A 21,322-nucleotide genomic window follows, 5' to 3' on the forward strand; every position below is an offset into this window, starting at 1 on the left:
ATCTCAGGGTATAAGGTTAACTTACAAAAATCAATTGCTTGCCCTCTTAATATTCCAAATGAAGAAAATGTTAGGAAAGAATGCCCCATTTCTTGGTCTGTATATGGTTTTAAATATCTTGGAATACAAGTGACACCCGTTTTGGATAAACTATTTAAGGACAATTATAACCCTTTACTGGAGAGTTGTAAAAAGAAACTTCAGATATGGTCTGTTCTTCCATTATCTCTCATTGGGAAAATCAGTGTTATTAAAATGAGTAGTTTATTTATGCTTTTAATATGTTACCATGTTATATTTCTTTTTCTTTCTTTAAACTATCAATAGATGTTTAACAAAGTTTATATGGAACAATAAGACTCCCCGAATTAAGCTGTCCACTTTAACAAAATCATATCTAAAAGGGGGCTTAGGACTTCCAAATGTTCAGTGGTATTACTGGGCCTGCCAAACTAGAAATATCATAAATTGGAAGTTGGAAAATAGTTCCCTGTGGGTAACTTTGGAATCACAAACATGCTATCCATTGGAGATCACAACAACACCTTATGTTAATAATTTGCAGTTTCTGATGAGTGTAGAGGGGTTGCCCCCCTTACAAGCCACACTGAAAGCTTGGCAGGACTGTAATAGGTATTTGAACACAAAAGGTTATATAAGTAAAAACTCTCCTATTGCATTTAACCCTGACTTTTTAGCACTTTCCCAAACTGATTTTCGAAACTGGTCACTTCATGGGCTGAAAACCTTTGCGCATATGTTTGATGAAGACTCTGAATCTGTTAAATCTTTTTCTGCTATTTGTGTTGAATATCAAATTCCTAGAACAGATTTTTTAAAATATCTGCAGATTCGTCACATTATTATATCTCTACATGAAAAGGGACAACTTAGATTATATCCTACTGAGTTGGAACAATTTATTATCTCTGCTACTTCGGTTAAGGGGAAGATATCTCATCTGTATATTCTTTTTGGGAAAAGATTCATAGAGTAATTCAAGATATGTGTAACTGTACTTTTGAGCCATGCCCTATGTTATATTTATTGAATTATAAAGGGCACAGTTGATTTTTTTATTAGAAAATAGGTGTCCCTTTATAAGAAAATGTGTGCTTACAATGTTTTCTTATTTTGCTAAAAAATGTATACTTACTGCATGGATTTCCCAGTCAGGACCCACAGTGGGTCAATGGCTGGAGCAGATAATAGATTTCTTGCCCATTGAAGAAATTACAAGTAAACATCGTTCAAGATTGCAAGAGTTCCAATCCACATGGGCCTTAGTACTAAATTATAATATAGAGACTATAAAATGATAAACACAAATGGAATAATGGATAACTCACAGACAGTGGTAGTGTGGAATCCTCCCTTTTTTGTGTTTTTTTTTTTTTTTTTTTTTTTTGCTGCTGTTGTGTCTGGTCGATATATTTTGTAGTATTTTCCATGAGTTTTTTTTTTGTGTGTGATTGTGCTGTGTGTGTAATATGTGTTAAATTGTGAATTAAAAAGAATTCCTCTCCTGTGAAAGCTGCTTCTGCCACGGCCCTCTCCAAAGGATCTCCAGAGAACACCATCTTTGTATATTTTTGAATAATGGCTGTTATTGTTTATTAACTATTATTGTATATAAATGTTATATGAATTTTATTGTAATCAAATAAATAATGTTGTATATAAACAATATTGGCGTACCTGATTTTGAGAAATGTTATGTGTGTTAGACCGCTTAACATTGTGATTGCTATCAGGATATGAGGAGACTTTCAACTAGCATAACACAATTATTTTTGTAGACAATCACCTATATTGCACCTCAGCATTTTCCAAACACTTTTATCTTTATATGGAAACAATTCTGTATTCTTCAGGAGGGGCAGGTCCTCTAACCACCTTATTTTGTATTTTTTATTTTTCAATGCCAAGGTATCAAAAATACAAGTACATAGCAAAAATGTAAAAGTTACATACAATTAAATGATAATAAAATCCATAATTTATACATATATACATGGGCCTATACATACAGGTTTCATATAGCAATGTATAGCTCATTTGCAAGGAGCAATAATAGATTAATAATAAAGTATTCGTTAGTTTTAGCTTTTTGTATATTAAAGAAGCAAAACATGACATCCTTAACAAACAAAGAGAAACCCGGAAGCACATTGCAGTTAATAAAATGAGAAAATTTGTCCCAAAATAGTTGTATGAGGACAACCCCAGAAGATATGAGGAGCAGTTTCATCAGGGGCGCCAGAGAAAGAACAACTTGTGTCTATATCTGACTTAAACCTTTTCAAAGAAGCTTTAGCAGGGTACAATTTGTGTAATAATTTGAATGAAATTTCTTTCTCTAGCCTTGTTAGTTATGTATTTCAAAGGCAGAGTATATACTTTTTTCCAATCAATATGGTAAACCAAATTCATCCAATATGACGCCACATATGGAATTACAAGCTCCTTTTGAAATAGAGATCTAATTCTATAATTACGTGATGAAGGATGTGACAAAAAGCACAGTTTTCCTGCTGGTTTACGTAAAAATTATTCACAACTTAAAGTAAGACCTTCTGAATTTAATAACTGAGAAACAGTCAAAATATGTTTCTCAAACCAATGACTAAAAAACAAAGACTTATTCTTATATACAATATCCCGGTTGTTCCAAATAAAGTACCGGTGAGGGGAAAAGTTGTGCTCAAAAATGAAAGACCACGCAAGTAATGCTTGCTTATGGAACTTAGATAAGTTGTAAGGGATTCTAGCAATATTATAATTGCAGATCAATAGGAAAGGGAGACCACCTCATTTGGAAAAGAAGTAATTAGGGATACAATTCCAAATTGAATTTGGATTACACAAAAACTGTCTAATCCAATTAATTTTGAAAGTGTTGTTCAGAGATGAGAAATCCAGAAAATACAACCCACCATCCTTGGATGTATTCATTATTACAAACTTCTAAAGATATTTCGTTTTTCCCAATAAAATGTTATCGGGTTTTATCGACAGTGCTCTGCCTCTCGAGGTCAAGTCTCTCTGCAGCCATGCATTCAATCTTCTTTGGGCTTTTTATTATCGAGTTCAAGGTACTTCTTTTATCTTGATTTTTAGTGATCATCACGATGCCTAAATATGTAACTTCAGATCTAACTGGAATATTATAAAAAGAGGATGCGGTGCAATCTTTAATAGACATTAACTCACACAGTTTTATATAATCAATTACTATAGGGATTTTGGAAGCATCTCTTAAAAATAAGGTAGTGTCATCTGCTAATTGGCTAATAATAACTTCTCGATCTGCTATACGGATACCCGAAATACCGCTTTCACAGATAAACGTTGAGAGTAGCTGCACACAAAGTAGAAATAAATAGGGAGAAATGGGACACCCTTGTCTGACTCCTCTAGATAAACTAAACCTTGGGGAAGTGCCTTTCTTTAATTTAATCGAACAGCTTCTATTTTTGTAAAGGGTTTTAATTACTTTGCAAAACATATTTCCAAAACCAAAATGACTTAATAATAAATTGGTGCTCTAAAGAATCAAACGCCTTATAGAGAAAAAAAAAGAAGAAAAAAAATTGAAGCTGTACTCCTGTATCAATTCTGAATAATCTAATAAATCAACAACCAATCTTATATTATTAATATGTATTTTGTTCATAAAACCAGATTGTGTTGCATCTAAGATTAGAGTAAAAATCAGCACAGAAATGTGCAAATTCTTGAGGGTTATTAGTCATTGTCCCGTCAATATTTAGAGTTTCAATTCGCTTCTTATTTTTATGAAGGAAAATCAATTCTTAAAGGCAGTAATTTTTAGTTGATGAACGAGCAGAACATTGTAAGTTAGTGGAGAGCGGGGCACAACATAACACGGGGCTAGTTGTAACACACTTGATTAAATACTTCCACACATGCTAGCATGACGAAACTTGGTGTATTTACTAGTTGTAGAAATAAGTGAGGAGTCCGTGATTTGAAACCAAGCCAAACGTGTTTATTACATAAACCTCTGTTGAGTATGATGAACTTACACAGCCACAGGCAGCAAGCTATACTCACAACTTGGCGGGAGATGTGCACACACACACACAGACAGGAGGACGGGCAATTAACTAATGCGCATGCGCACTTCCTCGTAAGGTGTCTTGTAGTGTCCATACAGTACGCAAACACGATCATTCACCAGAATGATCTACACTAGTTGCCATATCAACACGTAAGTTTATAGAGACAAAATCATAGACATAATAAATACATAGACGCCCTATTGGCCGCTTTGGAACGTTGCTGCGATACGTCAACGCGTCCGCCATTTTGCGGAGGGCAAGACTGCGCTGTAATCAAATGCAAGTAAACAGGTGAGCTGCGGTTTTTCTGGATAAAAACCAAAAAAAAATTATATTTATCAACCGATTTCAGTGGTTTGTATGTGGTGTACAAAAAAGTTCCATCCCTAGTTATTTAAAATCTCGATAGTTAGACTTATAAAATATTTTTTTTTAATAAGGAATGGCCAAAGCTCAGGCTTGTCATGTATTTGGCTTTTTATTCTTGGATAAGAATTGTGAACACCCCCATACTGAGATATAATTTAATTTTCACATTAAATTAAATAAAGTTTTCTTATTGTGGAAAAAGCATATTCAGTCATTGACCCGATTTTAGCAATAACAAAGATAACTGATGGATCCTTTATGGTAATACATATGATATGGTACAACTACCGTGTAAATAGTAGATATAAGATAAAGTGAGAAGTAGGCTAATAGTAAATAGTTTAGTCAATAAAATAAACAAACAGTATACAGCAAATAAAATAGTAATGAAAAGTATAATTATATAATATCATAAGTACTATAATATAATAATAATAATAATATATTGATAAGAGCATATAGTTTATGTATAATACTATAATAATAGCAATAGAATATGAAATATCAATTACAGAATATAGACAATAAAAAATAAGTTAAATAGTTACTATGAATAGTACAATAATTTAACAGCATAACTATAATAGATTGATAATCGCAAGTGGTATATTATTATAATAACAATAATAAATAATGTACATTTATATATTTTAAAACATTCTTACATAGGCTATATAAAATAAAATGACGCAACCCTGTCTCTTTTTGTTAAATTTCAGTTTTTAAAAGGTATAAGATTAAGAAGCTATACAAGTCAAGAAATAAAGTAAACGATTCAGTCAAACATACAGCAGGCTACAATGTTAAAGTTAAATAGCTTAAATATATAAAGTTATGAAACTTCACTTTGCCCTCAGCCAAAACGATTTGCCAAGGAACAAATTATAGATTACTGAGACCAAAGATCGACCGTTAGATATACACAAGACGAATTATTCTCATGTTTAACCACTAGACTAAAGACATCAGATCCAGCGGCGAACGTCAGAAGCACTAGCCGAGGTAAGGCTGTTCTCGGCGGGGTACATGAGCGCTGAGCGCCCGGTGATCGCTGGATCTCACAACTCCGAAACCGGCAGATAACATTTTTAAATAGGCGCTATCTTTATAAATAAACCACAGATTTGAGCTTTAAACAACTACATTGTCGACTGAAAAACTCTTAAAACTACATTGTCGAGTCGTCGACTGAAAAACTCTTAAAACTACATTTCGTGACACAATAACAGTAGTATTTTTTAATTTCGCGGCCTTTCTCCTCTGAAAATAAAAATAGTAAATGAAATACAACCAGAAACAAATTTTCAGTTTTGCTTGTGAAAGGTAATTCCCTGAGACCTGTTTTCAATTGTGTGGCTATTTGTAAAGCCCCAAGCAGCACACGAAAGAGGCATTATTCTCAATTCTCGTTATGAGAGGTATGGGAAAGTTGCCCTCCGCAGTATGGTATGGGGCGCCGTTTGTAAAGTGTCTCATGCTGAAAATAACAGCAACATTTTGTCACATTTAGCTTCAAACAATGTTGTATTTAACTGGTATGAATTTTTGACGGTCACTTTTTACCACATTTACAACAATATTTGTCAACTTAGAGATATTTTAAATAGTTAAATCTAAATATTAAATGTTACACCTAAATGTTAAATGTTAAATCTAAATGCTAAATCTAAATGTTAAATCTAAATCTAAATCTAAATGTTAAATCTAAATGTTAAATCTAAATCTAAATGTTAAATCTAAATATTAAATCTAAATCTAAATGTTAAATCTAAATGTTAAATCTAAATCTAGATGTTAAATATAAATGTTAAATCTAAATCTAAATGTTGAATCTAAATCTAAATGTTAAATCTAAATCTAAATATTGAATCTAAATGTTTAGGGTGAAACTAAATATTTAACTAATATGCAAAATCAAAATCCCGGTAACCGGAAGTGCCAAAATAAAAGCTCGAGGAGGTCAGTGTGTGTTTATAGCATGGTTTATAGTGTCAAATAACGAATAAAAACCATCTCATCCGAGGAAATGGACTCTTGGACATGGATTATTGTGATAATAACTACCTAAAATAATAAACACATTTGGAGAAACTGTATTTGAAGAGTAGGCTAGCGTCACTTTTATGAAAAGTGCGGGACTTATGACCTGCAGCCATAATAGCCAGCCACGAGGGGGCTCACTTTGACTGAATGTCATGTCATCACTCTCATCACGAAACTCTACAGTTTCTCCAAACGTGTTTATTATTTTAGGTAGTTATTATCGTTATTATTATGAGATGGTTTTTATTCGTTATTTGACACTATAAACCATGCTATAAACACACACTCGAGCTTTTATTTTGGCACTTCCGGTTACCGGCATTTTAAATTTGCATATTAGTTAAATATTTAGTTTCACCCTAAACATTTAGATTCAATATTTAGATTTAGATTTAACATTTAGATTTAGATTCAACATTTAGATTTAGATTTAACATCTAGATTTAGATTTAACATTTAGATTTAACATTTAGATTTAGATCTAATATTTAGATTTAACATTTAGATTTAGATTTAGATTTAACATTTAGATTTAGATTTAACATTTAGATTTAACATTTAGATTTAGATTTAGATTTAACATTTAGATTTAGATTTAATATTTAGATTTAACATTTAGATTTAACGTTTAGATTTAACATTTAGATTTAGATTTAACATTTAGATTTAACATTTAGATTTAGATTTAACATTTAGATTTAGATTTAACATTTAGATTTAGATTTAGCATTTAGGTGTAACATTTAATATTTAGATTTAACTATTTAAAATATCTCTAAGTTGACAAATATTGTTGTAAATGTGGTAAAAAGTGACCATCAAAAATTCATACCAGTTTTTTAAACATTGTTTGAAGCTAAATGTGACAAAATGTTGCTGTTATTTTCAGCATGACCCGCTTTACAAACGGCGCCCCATAGTATGGCGGCGCCGTTGACGTACGATCCAGCGGCCAATTAGGGCGTCTATGTATTTATTATGTCTATGGACAAAATTGCGCCAACGTTCTTTTTTTGTTGTTGTAATTTTTTTATATCTATAGACATTTATTAAACCATAGCAAAAGTAAATTTCTTTCTTAAGTAAATTTTTAATCTCTATTTTTTGTGTTTATTTAAAATTAGACAAATCTGATATTATTTTAATCTCCAACATGTTATTTAACGGTTGATATTCCGAAAACTCTGGAATAGTCTTCCTGATATTGTTCGTTGCTCAGACTCGCTCTCCCAGTTTAAAACTAGATTAAAGTCGCATCTCTTCACTTCAGCCAGGCATTCATATAATATTTTTGATCTTACAGTTCAAAATACAATCCGGTCTTTTGCTCATAATTGCCAGAGGAGAACTGGCCCCCGACTGAGCCTGGGTTCTCCCAAGGTTTTTTTTTTCTCCATTAGGTCACCTCATGGAGTTTTAGGACACTATTAGGTCACTTGATGGAGTTTTTCGGTTCCTTGCCACTGTTGCCTTTGGCTTGCTCAGTTGGGGATATTTTGGGGATATTTAATTTAATTTTATCAATCAATAAATTCCACTTGAAACAAACCTTGTTGTATTATTTTAATTTAATACTGTGAAGCTGCTTTGATACAATCTGTATTGTGAAAAGCGCTATACAAATATACTTGACTTGACTTGATATAGGCTAGTTATTTAATGCTTCGCTAACTAGCAGAAGACTCTAGCAGGGTTTAAATCCCAGTTGTGCAGGTGGGGCATGTTGTCACACCGCGTTACAACGTGCCCCTATTAGAAATATGCTTTTCTATCCTATACTTTTTTTAATTCTATTGAGGAAACATGAGAGAAGGGTGAATAAAGACTGAGAGTCAATGCTCAGAAATGACTAATTATTCATTTGTTTTGAAGTATGTTGTATACAGGCGCGGAGCTGTGGGCGGGCCTGGACGGGCCTGGGCCCGCCCACATTGACAGCTGGCCCGCCCAATCAGAAATAAAAAATAAAATAAAATACTACTCTGTATTGTTAAACATGGATACTAATTTATGTGGTGTATTTCATCTATAACATGTTATGTTAAAAACAGTAAAATTATAAGTAAGCCTGATAACTATTTAAAATGTAAGTGTGCTGGTGACATGTTATCATTGGTCAATGCAACATCGTAGCACGCTCTATTGTAATCTGGCGCGAACCATCTATGACGAACAACCAACGGTTATAACATTCGCTAGAAGTGTACGGTATCTTGATTTTTTAGTATGGCAAAACAAGTTACTCTCACTCATTTTTTTAAAAAACCTCGTATTGAGATGAATAATTATTTGGAGGACCAATCTGTGGATCGTAATGGAACAACCACTGGCTCTGAGAATGGAGCGGAGATTAACTCCGAACCGACGACCTCCACTGATGCTAACCGGCAAGCAGATCTGCCTATGGCTAATCGACGATCACTGCTACACTTAATTGCACCGTCGGATCTGTCAGCTCTGGGGGAACCTGCTACCCAACCTCATCTACAGGCATTCCCGAGTACCTTAATTGATGGGAAACATCGAAGCTTCAACGCCAAGTGGTATGAAAGGTTCAACTGGATTGAATATAGCCAGTCGAAAGACCTGATTTTTTGTAAAGCCTGTCGGCATTTTCCTGAACAGCACACTGAGGGGACTTTTACTAAAGAGGGTTTCAAAAATTGGAAACGTATCGGCCAGGTCTGTGAGAAGCATCAGTCTAGCAAGCTACATGCTTCTGCACTTGTAAAATTACTCTCCTACAAACAAAGTCATGCGCAACAAGGCAGCGGTACTGTATTAAATCAGATGCACGGAGATTCCATTTCGTTCATTGAACGTAATCGACAGCACGTCAAAGTTGTGCTGGATGTTGTCATGCAGTGTGCCAAAATGGAGATACCCCTGAGAGGGCACCGGGAAACTCAGGAAGCGTTAAACAAGGGGAATTTTTTGGAGCTATTCGAGTTTATATCAAAGTACGACCCAGAAATAAAAAAAAAACTTGTTGAACTGCCACGAAATGCTACACTCATGTCCCACCACATTCAGGACGAGCTGCTTGAGGCTGCCGCTTCACTTCTACTCAGGAAGATAAAAACGGAGATGCAAGAACAGCCTAGGCCCACATATTTTGCCATACTTGCAGATGAGTTTAAAGATGTTTCGAAACGCGAGCTAGTTGCTGTCTGTGTTCGATTTATCCATAGTGGGACAATCAAAGAACGAGCGCTGGGCTTTGTCAAAACAGCTGACCTGTCTGCTCAAGGAATATCGCAGAGGATCCTTGAAATTCTAGAACCACTTGGTTTGGACCCTTCTCTCTGTGTCGGGTTCTGTTTTGATGGGGCATCGGTCATGTCTGGGCACAGAGGCGGCGTTCAATCTATCTTGAAAGAGACATTTCCCAAAGCTGTGTATGTACACTGTAATTCCCACAGACTGAATTTAGTGCTTTGTGCTGCTGCGGAATCATCTGGACACGTCAGTACTTTTTTCACTGTCATCAATCAGATACACAACTTCTTCACTGGGGCCCAGAGGCACGCTCGGTTTGTGGAACTTCAGAAGGAAATGCATCCAGAACGCCCATGTAAGGAACTGGAAAGGTCATGTGACACCCGGTGGAGCTCTAAATCAGGATCTGTTCATAAAGTTTTAGAAATGCTAGACGTGTTACTTGAGACTCTTGCTGAGTATTCTGAGACAAGTGGACAGACAAAACTAGATGCAGATAACCTATTACAACAGATGCAAACAAAAAAGTTCATTTTCATGCTTGTTGTGTTTTGCAAGTTGTTTCAGTGCAGCGATTTTGCCACAAAGGGGCTGCAAAGTCCAGCAATCTGCGTGACAGACTGTATCTCCTTGATTGAAACATTGAAAGCCACCCTTGCCACTTTTCGAGATGATTCAGATGGTGACTTTGACAAAGTTCTCAGATTGACGGAGGAGTTGATGGATAAATACGAGATAGCATGCTGGGATCTGATAATGTCTCGTGAGCGAAAGCTGCCTGCAAAGTTTAGTCAGTCTATTGTCACCACAACATTGGGAAAAACATCCGCTATCAAAAATAATGGTGATCTGAGAGCACTCTGGAACTGTATTCTGGATAACGAGATGGCTGAATTGAACAGCCGATTTAAAGACGACACCTACGGAATAATGCGAGCTTCAGCTGCCCTCATCCCAGGATCCACCACTTTTGGCACACAAGAACTGATCAAATCTCCTTGCAGCTTGTATGGGATAACAGTCTGTGATGCGGAATTTGCCTTTTTTACCCAATTCATCAAGGGCAAAGCTGACAAAGACAAAATGCCCTCCCTAATTGAATTGTTGGATGCCTGCGCTGCTGATATTTTCCCCGGAATGAACCGTCTGTTAAGGGCCATCATCACACTACCCATGACGTCCTGCAGTGTTGAAAGACTTTTCTCCGCTACTCACAGGATCAACACTCGCTTGAGAGCATCAATGGTGACTGAACGCTTGAACAATTTGACCCTGTTATCCTTTGAAAGAGAACTGACAGAAACACTGGATTATGACGAGATCATAAGCATCTTTAATTCAAAACCCAGGCGACTCCGCCTTGTGTAGCCGGGTAAGGTATAGGCCATGGTTTTCTTTACATGTAGGCTGTGGCTTGATAGCAGGATGAGACTATTAAGTAGGCTACTTTGAGCCTCCGAGCTCAAATAATGTTGCTTTTTTAGAAAGCTAAACGTGTACGTGGGGGTTGACCTCAGCCTCTTGTTCAGGGCCTAAATATACGTTCAGTTAACATGTCATTACTTTAAATGTTCACTGAATAGAGTGTTATGTTGTGGTTGTTTTTTTGTTATTTTGTTAGAGCTACGTGCTCTCTAATTGATCTTCCCTATGCACTATCACAATGTTGCCTTTTTGTGAATGATATGTTCCTGGCTCGGTAGCCATAGCCTATGTTATATAGGCTTATGTATTTAGCTCAGTTTTGACAGTAGATTAAATTTAAATTACAAAATAAGTAGGCTAATAAACTTTTATTTATTTTTTACCATTATAAAGCAGTTTGAATGTTTCATTGCGTTACAGTATGGTTCTAATGAGAAAAGTATTTCCGAGCAGCTTTCAGCTATGATCACTTTGAGAACTTTTCTTGCAAGCACCCTGAACTAGACAAGTGGAAAACGTATTTTGAATAACACCACGTTATAACCTTAATTTTTTTTCGTTTTGAATTATTTCGTTTAAAGACATTTCAAGCTTTGTGCATTTGATGTATTTCTCATGTCTGTGTGAGGCATACACGGAGTTTCGTCAAGTTAGGATGAGATGCGCTCCAGTTAACGTGCAATGCAAGTGACCGCGCGGGCGCCTCCATGATTAGTGTCTGTTATAATGCTGTTCAGTGTTCACTTTTCATAACCAAAATAGATTAAATAAATAAAAACATATAGCCTATTATAATATTGAACATATACAGTATATTAACCTAAATACGTTTTCTTTAATGGCTACAGCACCTAGTAACGTCAGAGGACTCAAGGTTTCAGCGTTTCCCGAAACCTTCTTATTTAGGCTACACTTTTATTATTACTGAAATGCTGGAAAGTATTTCCAAGAACACTATTTCATCGCAGCTCCACCTCAGCGAACAAACATGGGAAAGAGACGAAAGCACATACACATTTGAAATGGTTATTATGGCAGCAATATATGATACAATTTAAAAATATGTAGGCTAGGCTATTATAGGCTATTATAGTTTGGATAATTTTTTTATAATATCCCATGAGTCCTAATAAATGCAATTTCAACTATTTCTGAAGTGCTTCTTTAATAACACCGCTTTCTCACATAAACAGCCCCTGCTCGAAAGAATAATTGATTCTCGAGCCATCGATATCAACCAATTCAGCACCATCGCCACGGACAGCACCGGGTAACGTCGCACGTAAGAAGGTATATCTTAAGCAGCTTCCGCGAACAGACGCCGAAAAATCGTTAAACTTTAACTTTATCTCATAGAGAATAATGTGTTCGAATTTAAAAGACGTGGTGCTGCGCGTCCGACCCCCTCAGCGCCGCGCCGCGCCACGTTTTTTAAATTCGAACACATTATACACACCGGCGGCGCCTTTCGGCGTCTGTCCGCGGCGCCCAGCAACGGCTCAGGGCCGGGTTTCCCGATAACGATGTATCTTAGCTCTTAAGAGCGCTCTCTACGTGCAAGGTTACGAACGCTCGCAGCAATTCCACGAGCGTTTCCCAAAAATGCACTTAACATGAACGCGCGAGAACGCGCTCTACGTGCTACTTAAGAGTCGCTGTCCATTCGCGAAGTGCTGAAATATAACCTTATAACCTCACTCTACAACAGAATCGTATTCTGAACGTTTAACCTAATAATTGTCATCTGTTGTGGATTAGCAATCAAGACAAGTCTATAATAAAGCAACTACAGGCGGTGGCACTGACAAAATGGCTGAAAAACAAAACAAAACAAAAAAACAAGAAAAGATACCTTTCAAAAATATGAAATTAATGTCCTTTTAGAGGAGATAGAGCGAAACAAAGATGTCATTTTTAACAGATTTAAAGTATTTCTTTTATTTATTTTTTGTTCATTCATTTAATTTTGATTAAAATTATTAGATTAAATTATTTCAATTTTTTTGTTTTGTTTTCTGACCTTTTTAATTATTTAATGATGTACGATTACTCCAGGGCTGAGTTTCCCGATAACGTTGTCTCTTAGCGCGCTACGAAGACTCTTAAGGTATAACTTAACTGAAGGTATACCATTTCTAGGCGTGTTCCCCGAACTATACCTTAGGAAGCCGCTTAAGATATACCTTCTTACGTGCGACGTTACCGGGTGCTGTCCGTGGCTATGGTGCTGAATCTGCTGATATCGATGGCTCGAGAATCAATTATTCTCTCGTGCAGGGGCTGTTTATGTGAGAAAGCGGTGTTCTTTATAAAAAAGCACTTTAGAAATAGTTGAAATTGCATTTATTAGGACTCATGGGATATTATAAAAAGTAATCCAAACTATAATAGCCTATAATAGCATTGCCTACATATTTTAAAATTGTATCATATATTGCTGCCATAATAACCATTTAAATTTGTATGTGCTTTCTTCTCTTTCCCATGTTTGTTCGCTGAGGTGGAGCTGCGATGAAATATTGTTCTTGTAAATACTTTCAAGCATTTCAGTAATAAAAGTGTACGTCACGTACGGTGCTCGGCAGTGATCAAAAAGGATTTAAACAGTGAATTTTGAATTTTTACGCGGGTTTGGCGAGAAAAAACACTGATATTATGGATTTGGACGGCACTAAAATCACCGACTTACCCCTGTAAATGTTTAAAATACCGGACGAGCCCATGAGAAACAATATTAGCGTCCGAATAGAACTTAACTGACAGTAGCCTATGCTTTCACTGCGCTCTTTTATTAAATTAATAATATAATATATAATAATAATATGATTAAAATTCTAACAACAATCAGTGTGATTGACAATTTTATTATTTGCATGAAAACACTTGAATTAGCCTAAATGAACTGTCTGTGTGTATTAAAACTTCTGAATTATTTTCATACCTGCAACAGTGATGAGGTAAAGCTAAGCGTGGTCCAGACCAACCTTACGAAAGTGTGACTTACAGAAGATATAGCCTACTTAGCGCACGAACGTGTCGGGAATCGTGCCATAACGTTAAGAGAGAGGTTAAGGAATAGGTTAAGAACTACTTAGCGATAAGAACGTTTTGGGGAACCGGGCCCAGAATATTAAGATCAGTCGTGTATACGATCGTTTTTACGATCAATTTCTAAGGCTTACGATGCTTTTGGGAAACGCAGCCCAGTTGTATATACGGACTTCACCCTGTGCTGCAATATACATTTAGTTTTATATTTATTTACAGAAATCAGAAAATTGTTGATGTTATCGGATTTTCAGGTGAGAGTTGTCCTAGACGTGGCGCGACGCGGCGCTGAGCTTTAAAGGGGGTCGCACACCGGACGCGCAGCAAGAGTCTTCGTAGCGTGCTAAGAGACAACCGTTATCGGGAAACCCAGCCTTGATTTCGGAACACCCATAGATTCAGGCCCACCTCGACTTAATCCAGGCCCACCCATCTGTTACGTTCTGCATCCGCCACTGGTTGTATAGCTGTGTTTTCCTGCGTTCGTAGTCAAAACTCAAAAATGAGTTTATATTTAATTATTAAAAATGGCATTATTTTATATGAAAAAGTTAATAATTGTATTTTATTGAGGAAATATTTTAGTTTGTCTTGTATGTTTGTTTGATTAGATCAAATAGCATTTTAAGCTGTCATATGGTCATGTTACTATGAACCCCTCACATGGGCATGTTGTCACATTTCACTTCCATTCTTTCGGGGTATATCAAGAAAAAAGTGTATAGGCTATACTGTATTAAAAAAAAACAAAGCCACATAATTTTACTAGACATGTGGGAAAAAAATAAATACTCTGAACCCTAAGTAGATTTACACAACTGAGAAAGTCAAAAAGCGTTACTTTGTGCCCTGCTCTCCCCTAGTGCACCTTCTATCCAATACATTGCAATTTGCTTTTGTGCTTTGTTATAAAGTTTCAGATTTCAAATTGTGTCAATATCATTATCAAATTTAAACATATACCATATTGTTTTTGTTTTTTATGTCACGTGTTGTAGCTCCTTCGACCTCATTGTAGCTCCTCAGTTCAAACGGTTATTGACTGAATACCTTTTTTCCCTCCTTTTTACTAATTTCTAAATAAACTATCCTGAATAAACGAATCATGTCTCGTGTAATCACTCAAACTAAGAAAGCTTGAGAGCAATGTTACATTTACCTCATAAAAGTCATTCAATAAACTCATTAGACAATTACATTAGACACTATATTACATATTCATTATATGTACATTTCTTTTTCTGTATATCTGAATAAATCTAACAATCTAAAAGTTTTTATATCAACCATTTAAAACAAAGTTAGCTTTATAACTTTATTATTAACTGTGATCTTAAAGGATTTGCTATCCTGTGGCTCCCTCTGATGGACAACATTAGTACTCATCTCTGAATCGAATTGACATAAATGTCCTTTTTTTTACGATTAAATTTTGTAATGATTATTTTATTACTGATAATATAGCCACATCAACCTCAAATTCACTGATTCGTGGTACCTTATTTCATGCTTTAACGGTTGAATTTTAAACTTCCATTTTGTAGCAAAGCAGTAATTATACATCATAATATCACTTGTTAAATGGTTATTTAATAATTACATTCAGTCCTGCATGAACAGATTCGGTTTGTTTGCAGATTCGATGTGCGCTCACGCGCTCTGCTCACGCACGCGACTTCGGGTGCGCGTGCGTGCATGAGTGATTCGAATTTAAGTTGCTATGGCGACGGGGACGCGTCTTATGAATTCTGTCTGCACATGTCAACACTTTGATCGCTTTCTGCTGGTTGACACTAGACGAGACGAATTCAGAGACTTTTGCTGACTATTTTCTGCGCTGATCTTGAGATTGTGAAGCTGTTCGGAGGATTTCAGAGAGGACACTTTTGCTGACTACTTTCTGCGCTGATCTTGAGATTTTGAAGCTGTTCGGAGGATTTCAGAGAGGAGACTTTTGTTCTAGAAGAAGGAGATCGGATTACATATCCGCCATCGTTGTATTTTTTAAAACTTCATATTATTTCTGAGGACTCTTTCATTTGATTGTTCTTTTCTTGTTTTAGAGGGAGTTTGGAGTTTTATTTAATTAATTAATTAATTTTGGGGGGAGGGGTATTTCTGAGGAGCATTGTATTGTATTTTGTATTGTATTTGTATTTTTTTATTGCACTTTGAAGGATGCCAGGCCCACATGTTTCTGTGCCCACAGGTCCGGCCCACAGGGAGCAGAGCCCAGATGATGGACGTCCGTCCACTTCCTCTCAACCCTCTCGCAGAGGTCCGGCGCTGAAGAGACAGCTTGAGCAGGTGCACGACTCCCATCAGAGCACTGAAGATGAGATGCCAATGAGAAAGAGGACGAGGATGGGTAAGTCTGAGGGTCAAACAAATGACCATTGGAGAATATCACTGGAGTGTCATTTATTACCATATTTGACCACACCATATTATATCAAAATATAATTTTTGAAGTTCTTCCTCCTGCAGATCAGCAGGTTCAAACCCCTCCAGCTCCAGGCCACCGCAGTCCAGCACATTTCCGGAATTGGTTTGAGGTATTGGCCCTAATAAGCTACAAATGAATTTGAATATATATTAATATTTGGATGATTTTGACACCTTTTTGTGCATTTGTTTTAAATGTTTATTGTGATATGGAAAGAAATCAGGGTCAAATCTCTTCTATGTGCTCTATGTATATCATCAGCCTATTAGCAGTGAGGAAAGTGCTAGTCAGGAGAGCCAGAATAGGTCTGTAGATCTGACCTCTCTTCTCTGGAGTTCTGGAGAGCATCTCTCTCTTCACTGGAGTGGCTTAGGTCAGGGTCAGATAGTGGAGGATCAGACCACTGCAACCGGTAGTGAGAGACACGCTGAGGGTAAATCCAATGACCAGTTGACAATGTGTAAATGCTCTGTTTATTAGTGCGCTCTGTACATCATAAAGTCTACATCATTTTCAGCTAGATATGAGTATCCATTAATGGAAACGTGTCATTCATGGGAACTTAATTAATTAAGGGAATTTTTCTGTTCCCATTGGATGAAGTGCCATTAATGACCATAATTATGTTACAAATTCACACCTATATCAAAATCCCAAAGTTTGATCAAAGTTATGATATTTTCCAGGACATGTCTTAAATATTTAAACAGAACTCTTTTTTTTTTTAAGAATGCATGTAGTAACTGAAGAATCACCATAATATGACTATGCAGTGTTTAATATTTTTTGATTGCATTTAAACTGATGATATCCCTTGCTCTAAACCCCTCCAGCTCCAGTCCATCACAGTTCAGTCAGTCCAGCTCCAGGTCCCAACAACAGAGTGGACGAGACAACCGAGGGTGAGTTTACGGCCATGACCTCAAACATTAAACTCACTGCTGTCCATGCAACTAAATTGAATCATCTTTTTGCAGACAACATCCTGAGCCGGTATGAGATGGGCAGAATGATTGGTGAGGGAGCATACGGCTCTGTCTATGCAGGGAAACGCTTGGAGGATGGCCTTGAGGTATCATCATTTTCTTACAATATTTAGTCAGCAAATTATTTTGTCTCACTACATCCATTTCAAGTCTTTTTGTGTATATTTTTCCACTACAGTATTTACTGCATTTGACATGTTAGAAATGTAACAAGGTTTTTTGGTTTTTTCGTTGATCAGGTGGCAGTGAAAATTGTCAGAAAGCCGCAGAACCTGAAATACATCAACATTGTAAGTAGCCTACACTCGCTATGTTGTTTTCAAATTAAAATATGTAAACATAATGACAACATCTTCATATAATAATGATCTTTCTTCCAGCCTGGACATCCCGCACCCTTCCCATTAGAGGTCGGCCTATTAATCCTGGCTAATGGGGGCCCCAAAGTGTCAGAGATCATTGAGTTGCTGGACTGGCAGGACCAGCCTGACCAATACATCATGGTCTTGGAGCGTCCCTCATCCTGTGAGGATCTGTGGCATTTTTCCCGAAGGCATCACGAACGCATCCTAGATGAGGACACAGCGCGGCGTATCATGGCACAGGCAACAACGGCGGCTCATATGTGCTGTCGGCGGGGAGTGTTTCACCGCGACGTTAAGCTGGAGAACCTGCTGATCAACACAGAAACGCTTGAGGTCAAGCTGATCGACTTCGGGTGCGGGGATCTCCTGCAGGAAGCTGGCTATGAAAGATTCTCTGGTATGAATTATGAATCAAACCTGTAGTTTGGGACTTAAGTTCTAGTGACTAGTTCAATTGGTATCATATTAAACCATATCTCACATTTGAGGCAGCGTTTTTTTAAATGAAAAACACCAGATGTTTTTACCACATGCTATGGTATTTCATGCTATGGTTCTTACTCATCAGACAAATCTTTTTTCTACAGGCACCATATCCTACCGCCCACCTGAGCACTATACAGAGGGGAAGTACCACGGGAAACCAGCTACCGTGTGGTCTCTGGGAGTGCTCTTATTCCTGCTGGTGTGTGGACGCTTTCCTGGACCAAAAGACAGGCAAATGATTGAAGATGACATCTGGTCTGATCCTGGCTTGTCAAACGGTAAGATGGCGTTCATCACAACAAAGAAGACCAACTGTAATTTAAATCATACAAAACAAAGAAAGTACGAAAAAGTAACACCTGAGCCAAGTGGCTGTATAGAAGATAGATATTGGATAATACAAGCATTTTTTCAGATTTTCTGACCGTACTTTATAGAATAGTCGAATCTTAAAGCTTAATTAAAGTTTAAGGTAATAATCTGACTCGCTTCTATCGTTCTGCACAGATTGCTGCCTCCTGATGCAATCCCTCCTCAAGAAAAGCCCAAGTCAACGGATTTATCTGAGGAAAATCCTTCGACATGACTGGTTTAAGGTAATGAGCCTAAGATCAGCTGCAAATGATTTTGAAGATTATATTCACTTTTCATTTTAAAGATTTTAACAATGTTTTCTTCTAATTGTAATCTATGACTGTAACCTTTTTTGTTTGTTTGTTTCAGGTCACAGGATAAGAGATGAAGAGCGACGTCAGAATTCCTCTCCCTCACTTCCTGGGGAGTTCCGGTGAAGGAAGTAACGCTAAAGGACACACGGATTTATTTTGATCACGACTTTTCCTTCAAGGTGAGACAACAAAGATCTCTGTACAAGCCTATCAGAGTACAGTTAAAGGCCCAGGACATCAGAACGCACATTCTGGCTCCTGCTAAACTAAAAGTTTTCAACAATGACGGGACTACAACAATCTTCCCAACTCCAGCTCCAGCAATAAAACAACTGGAAGAAAAGGGATTATATAAAGCTGCTTATGAGAATCTAGCCTGGTAATACCAGACTCTGCTACTTCACTTTGCTTCGTATACAGAGTCTGGAAGGGCATAATAGAGAAGTGTTTTCTCTCTCGCGGGGGGGCGCTTGTCTGAAGTTTAAAATCATTGGTTACCCGTAAGCCAATCACATAACGTTTGGTTATGGCGTGTGTTATGCGCATGCTCAGCCGCATCTAACTTCCACTGTAAACGCATGTATGATGCAAAAACTAAACCATCGAGCGAAATACCGGAGTGAACATGGCTGTGAACGACTTTTGCAGATTATGTGAAGTAAATCTACGCATCCACGGTACAATCAGCGTCTACGTCACGGCTCTCAGCCCGCCCTCTGTTCGTTGATTGGCCCGGCTGTTTTCAGGCCGGAGGAAAACTGAAAGATAGGCTGCTATCTCAGACTGACTACAGGAGCCTACTAGAAATTTATACATTATTATATAGGCTGAATACTGAGGGTATAATTGTATACTTTTGTTGGGTGCCGGCACATATTGGGATTGTAGGAAACGAAATAGCGGATAAATTAGCAAAAGAAGCGTTAAAAAAAGACTTGATAGAAGTAAAGATACTTTTAGGAAGAAATTAAGTTAGATCAATAATTAATAGAGAAATAATAGGAAAGTGGCAACAAAGATGGGAAAGTAGCAGTACAGGTAGGTGGTACTATAGTATTGTAAAATCTGTAGCGGGAAAAGAATTGTATTATGGAAGGCATAGAAAGGAAGAGGTAATGATTTCTAGACTAAGGATGGGTCATACAGGGTTACATTCAACTCTGGCATTAATGGGAAAGCATGGGAATGGTATGTGTGATGAATGTGGTGTTGTTGAAACAGTAGAACATGTGTTTTTAAAATGTAGTAAATATGAAGAACAGCGTAGAGACCTTTTTATTAATATAAAGAACAGACCAGTGGGCATTATGGATATATTGGGAAAGGTTTTGAGTAATAGTCAGAGGATTAAGGAAGTAATAACTTTTTTAGAGGTTACAGGACTAGATCACCGGATTTAGACTATAAGAGGAGAAAGTATAGATCTGATCATCTTGGAGGTGAAGAGCTTAATGTGTAAGCTGGAGGAGCTGAACACGCAGCGCCAGCTGAAAGTGGGCTCTGATCCTAAGGGATGTTTTTTTTTTTTTTTTTTTTTTTCGCAAATCAGATCCATCAACCATATGTACTAAGTAAACAGTAGGTGGCGGTAATACTCCTAAGGAGTCAACGGCCATGGAACAAAAAGAAGAAGAAGAAGATGACTACAGGAGCGAAATGAAATTAGCGGAAGTAGGAAGTCTGACGTAGTCAGACTAATGAGAATCCACCTTGAACATTGAACTGCATACTCGAGGTATGATTAGAAAATACAATGGCTTGGACATTGTTTCGGTTAGCCTATAGCTTACTTGGTTATTTAAGAATACTAAGTTCTTGAACATTATTTTTGTTTATATTTTTTGTTTTGTTTATTTATTATTATTATTATTAAATAAAAGGTGTTTATTTAAAGGTTCAAGCAATTTGTTGCATTGGGAACGCTATGTTTGTTTTTTGAGGCTGAACAAGCTTAAGATATATGGCAGAAAACAACTGTTTGGTTATTATAGAAACTATTATGAATGGGGGAGGGGGACACTCTACTTGCTGCATCAGGATATGTATCCTATATATTTGGTTACATTGACCCTAATTCTTAGACAAAACAACAGTCACCAATAGATATCACCCGACAATTGGGTGGTGCAGATGAAACTCTTTTTGTTGTTAGTTTATATGTATGTGAGTGGGTGGGTTTTGT

At 36.8% G+C, this 21,322-nt stretch overlaps 2 protein-coding genes across 2 annotated transcripts; both read left to right on the forward strand.

Annotated features, from left to right (window-relative positions):
* Positions 1-8,774: 8,774 nt before the first annotated feature.
* On the forward strand, positions 8,775-11,084 carry LOC309503065 (zinc finger MYM-type protein 1; the record flags this gene model as incomplete). The annotated part of the gene is made up of 1 exon (XM_082175756.1): positions 8,775-11,084. One exon carries the CDS (start codon positions 8,775-8,777, stop codon positions 11,082-11,084), a length of 2,310 nt encoding a protein of 769 aa, XP_082031882.1.
* A 5,283-nt stretch (positions 11,085-16,367) lies between these two features.
* LOC309503066 (serine/threonine-protein kinase pim-2-like) lies at positions 16,368-19,263 on the forward strand (the record flags this gene model as incomplete). Its single annotated transcript, XM_082175757.1, has 9 exons — positions 16,368-16,557; positions 16,677-16,744; positions 16,897-17,068; positions 17,469-17,537; positions 17,613-17,707; positions 17,861-17,911; positions 18,002-18,383; positions 18,574-18,750; positions 19,196-19,263. The coding sequence occupies 9 exons, from the start codon at positions 16,368-16,370 to the stop codon at positions 19,261-19,263; spliced, it is 1,272 nt and encodes a 423-aa protein (XP_082031883.1).
* Positions 19,264-21,322: the final 2,059 nt, after the last annotated feature.

Source organism: Leuciscus leuciscus, assembly GCF_965113295.1.
Source record: "Leuciscus leuciscus genome assembly, chromosome: 7".
Lineage (NCBI taxonomy): Eukaryota > Metazoa > Chordata > Actinopteri > Cypriniformes > Leuciscidae > Leuciscus > Leuciscus leuciscus.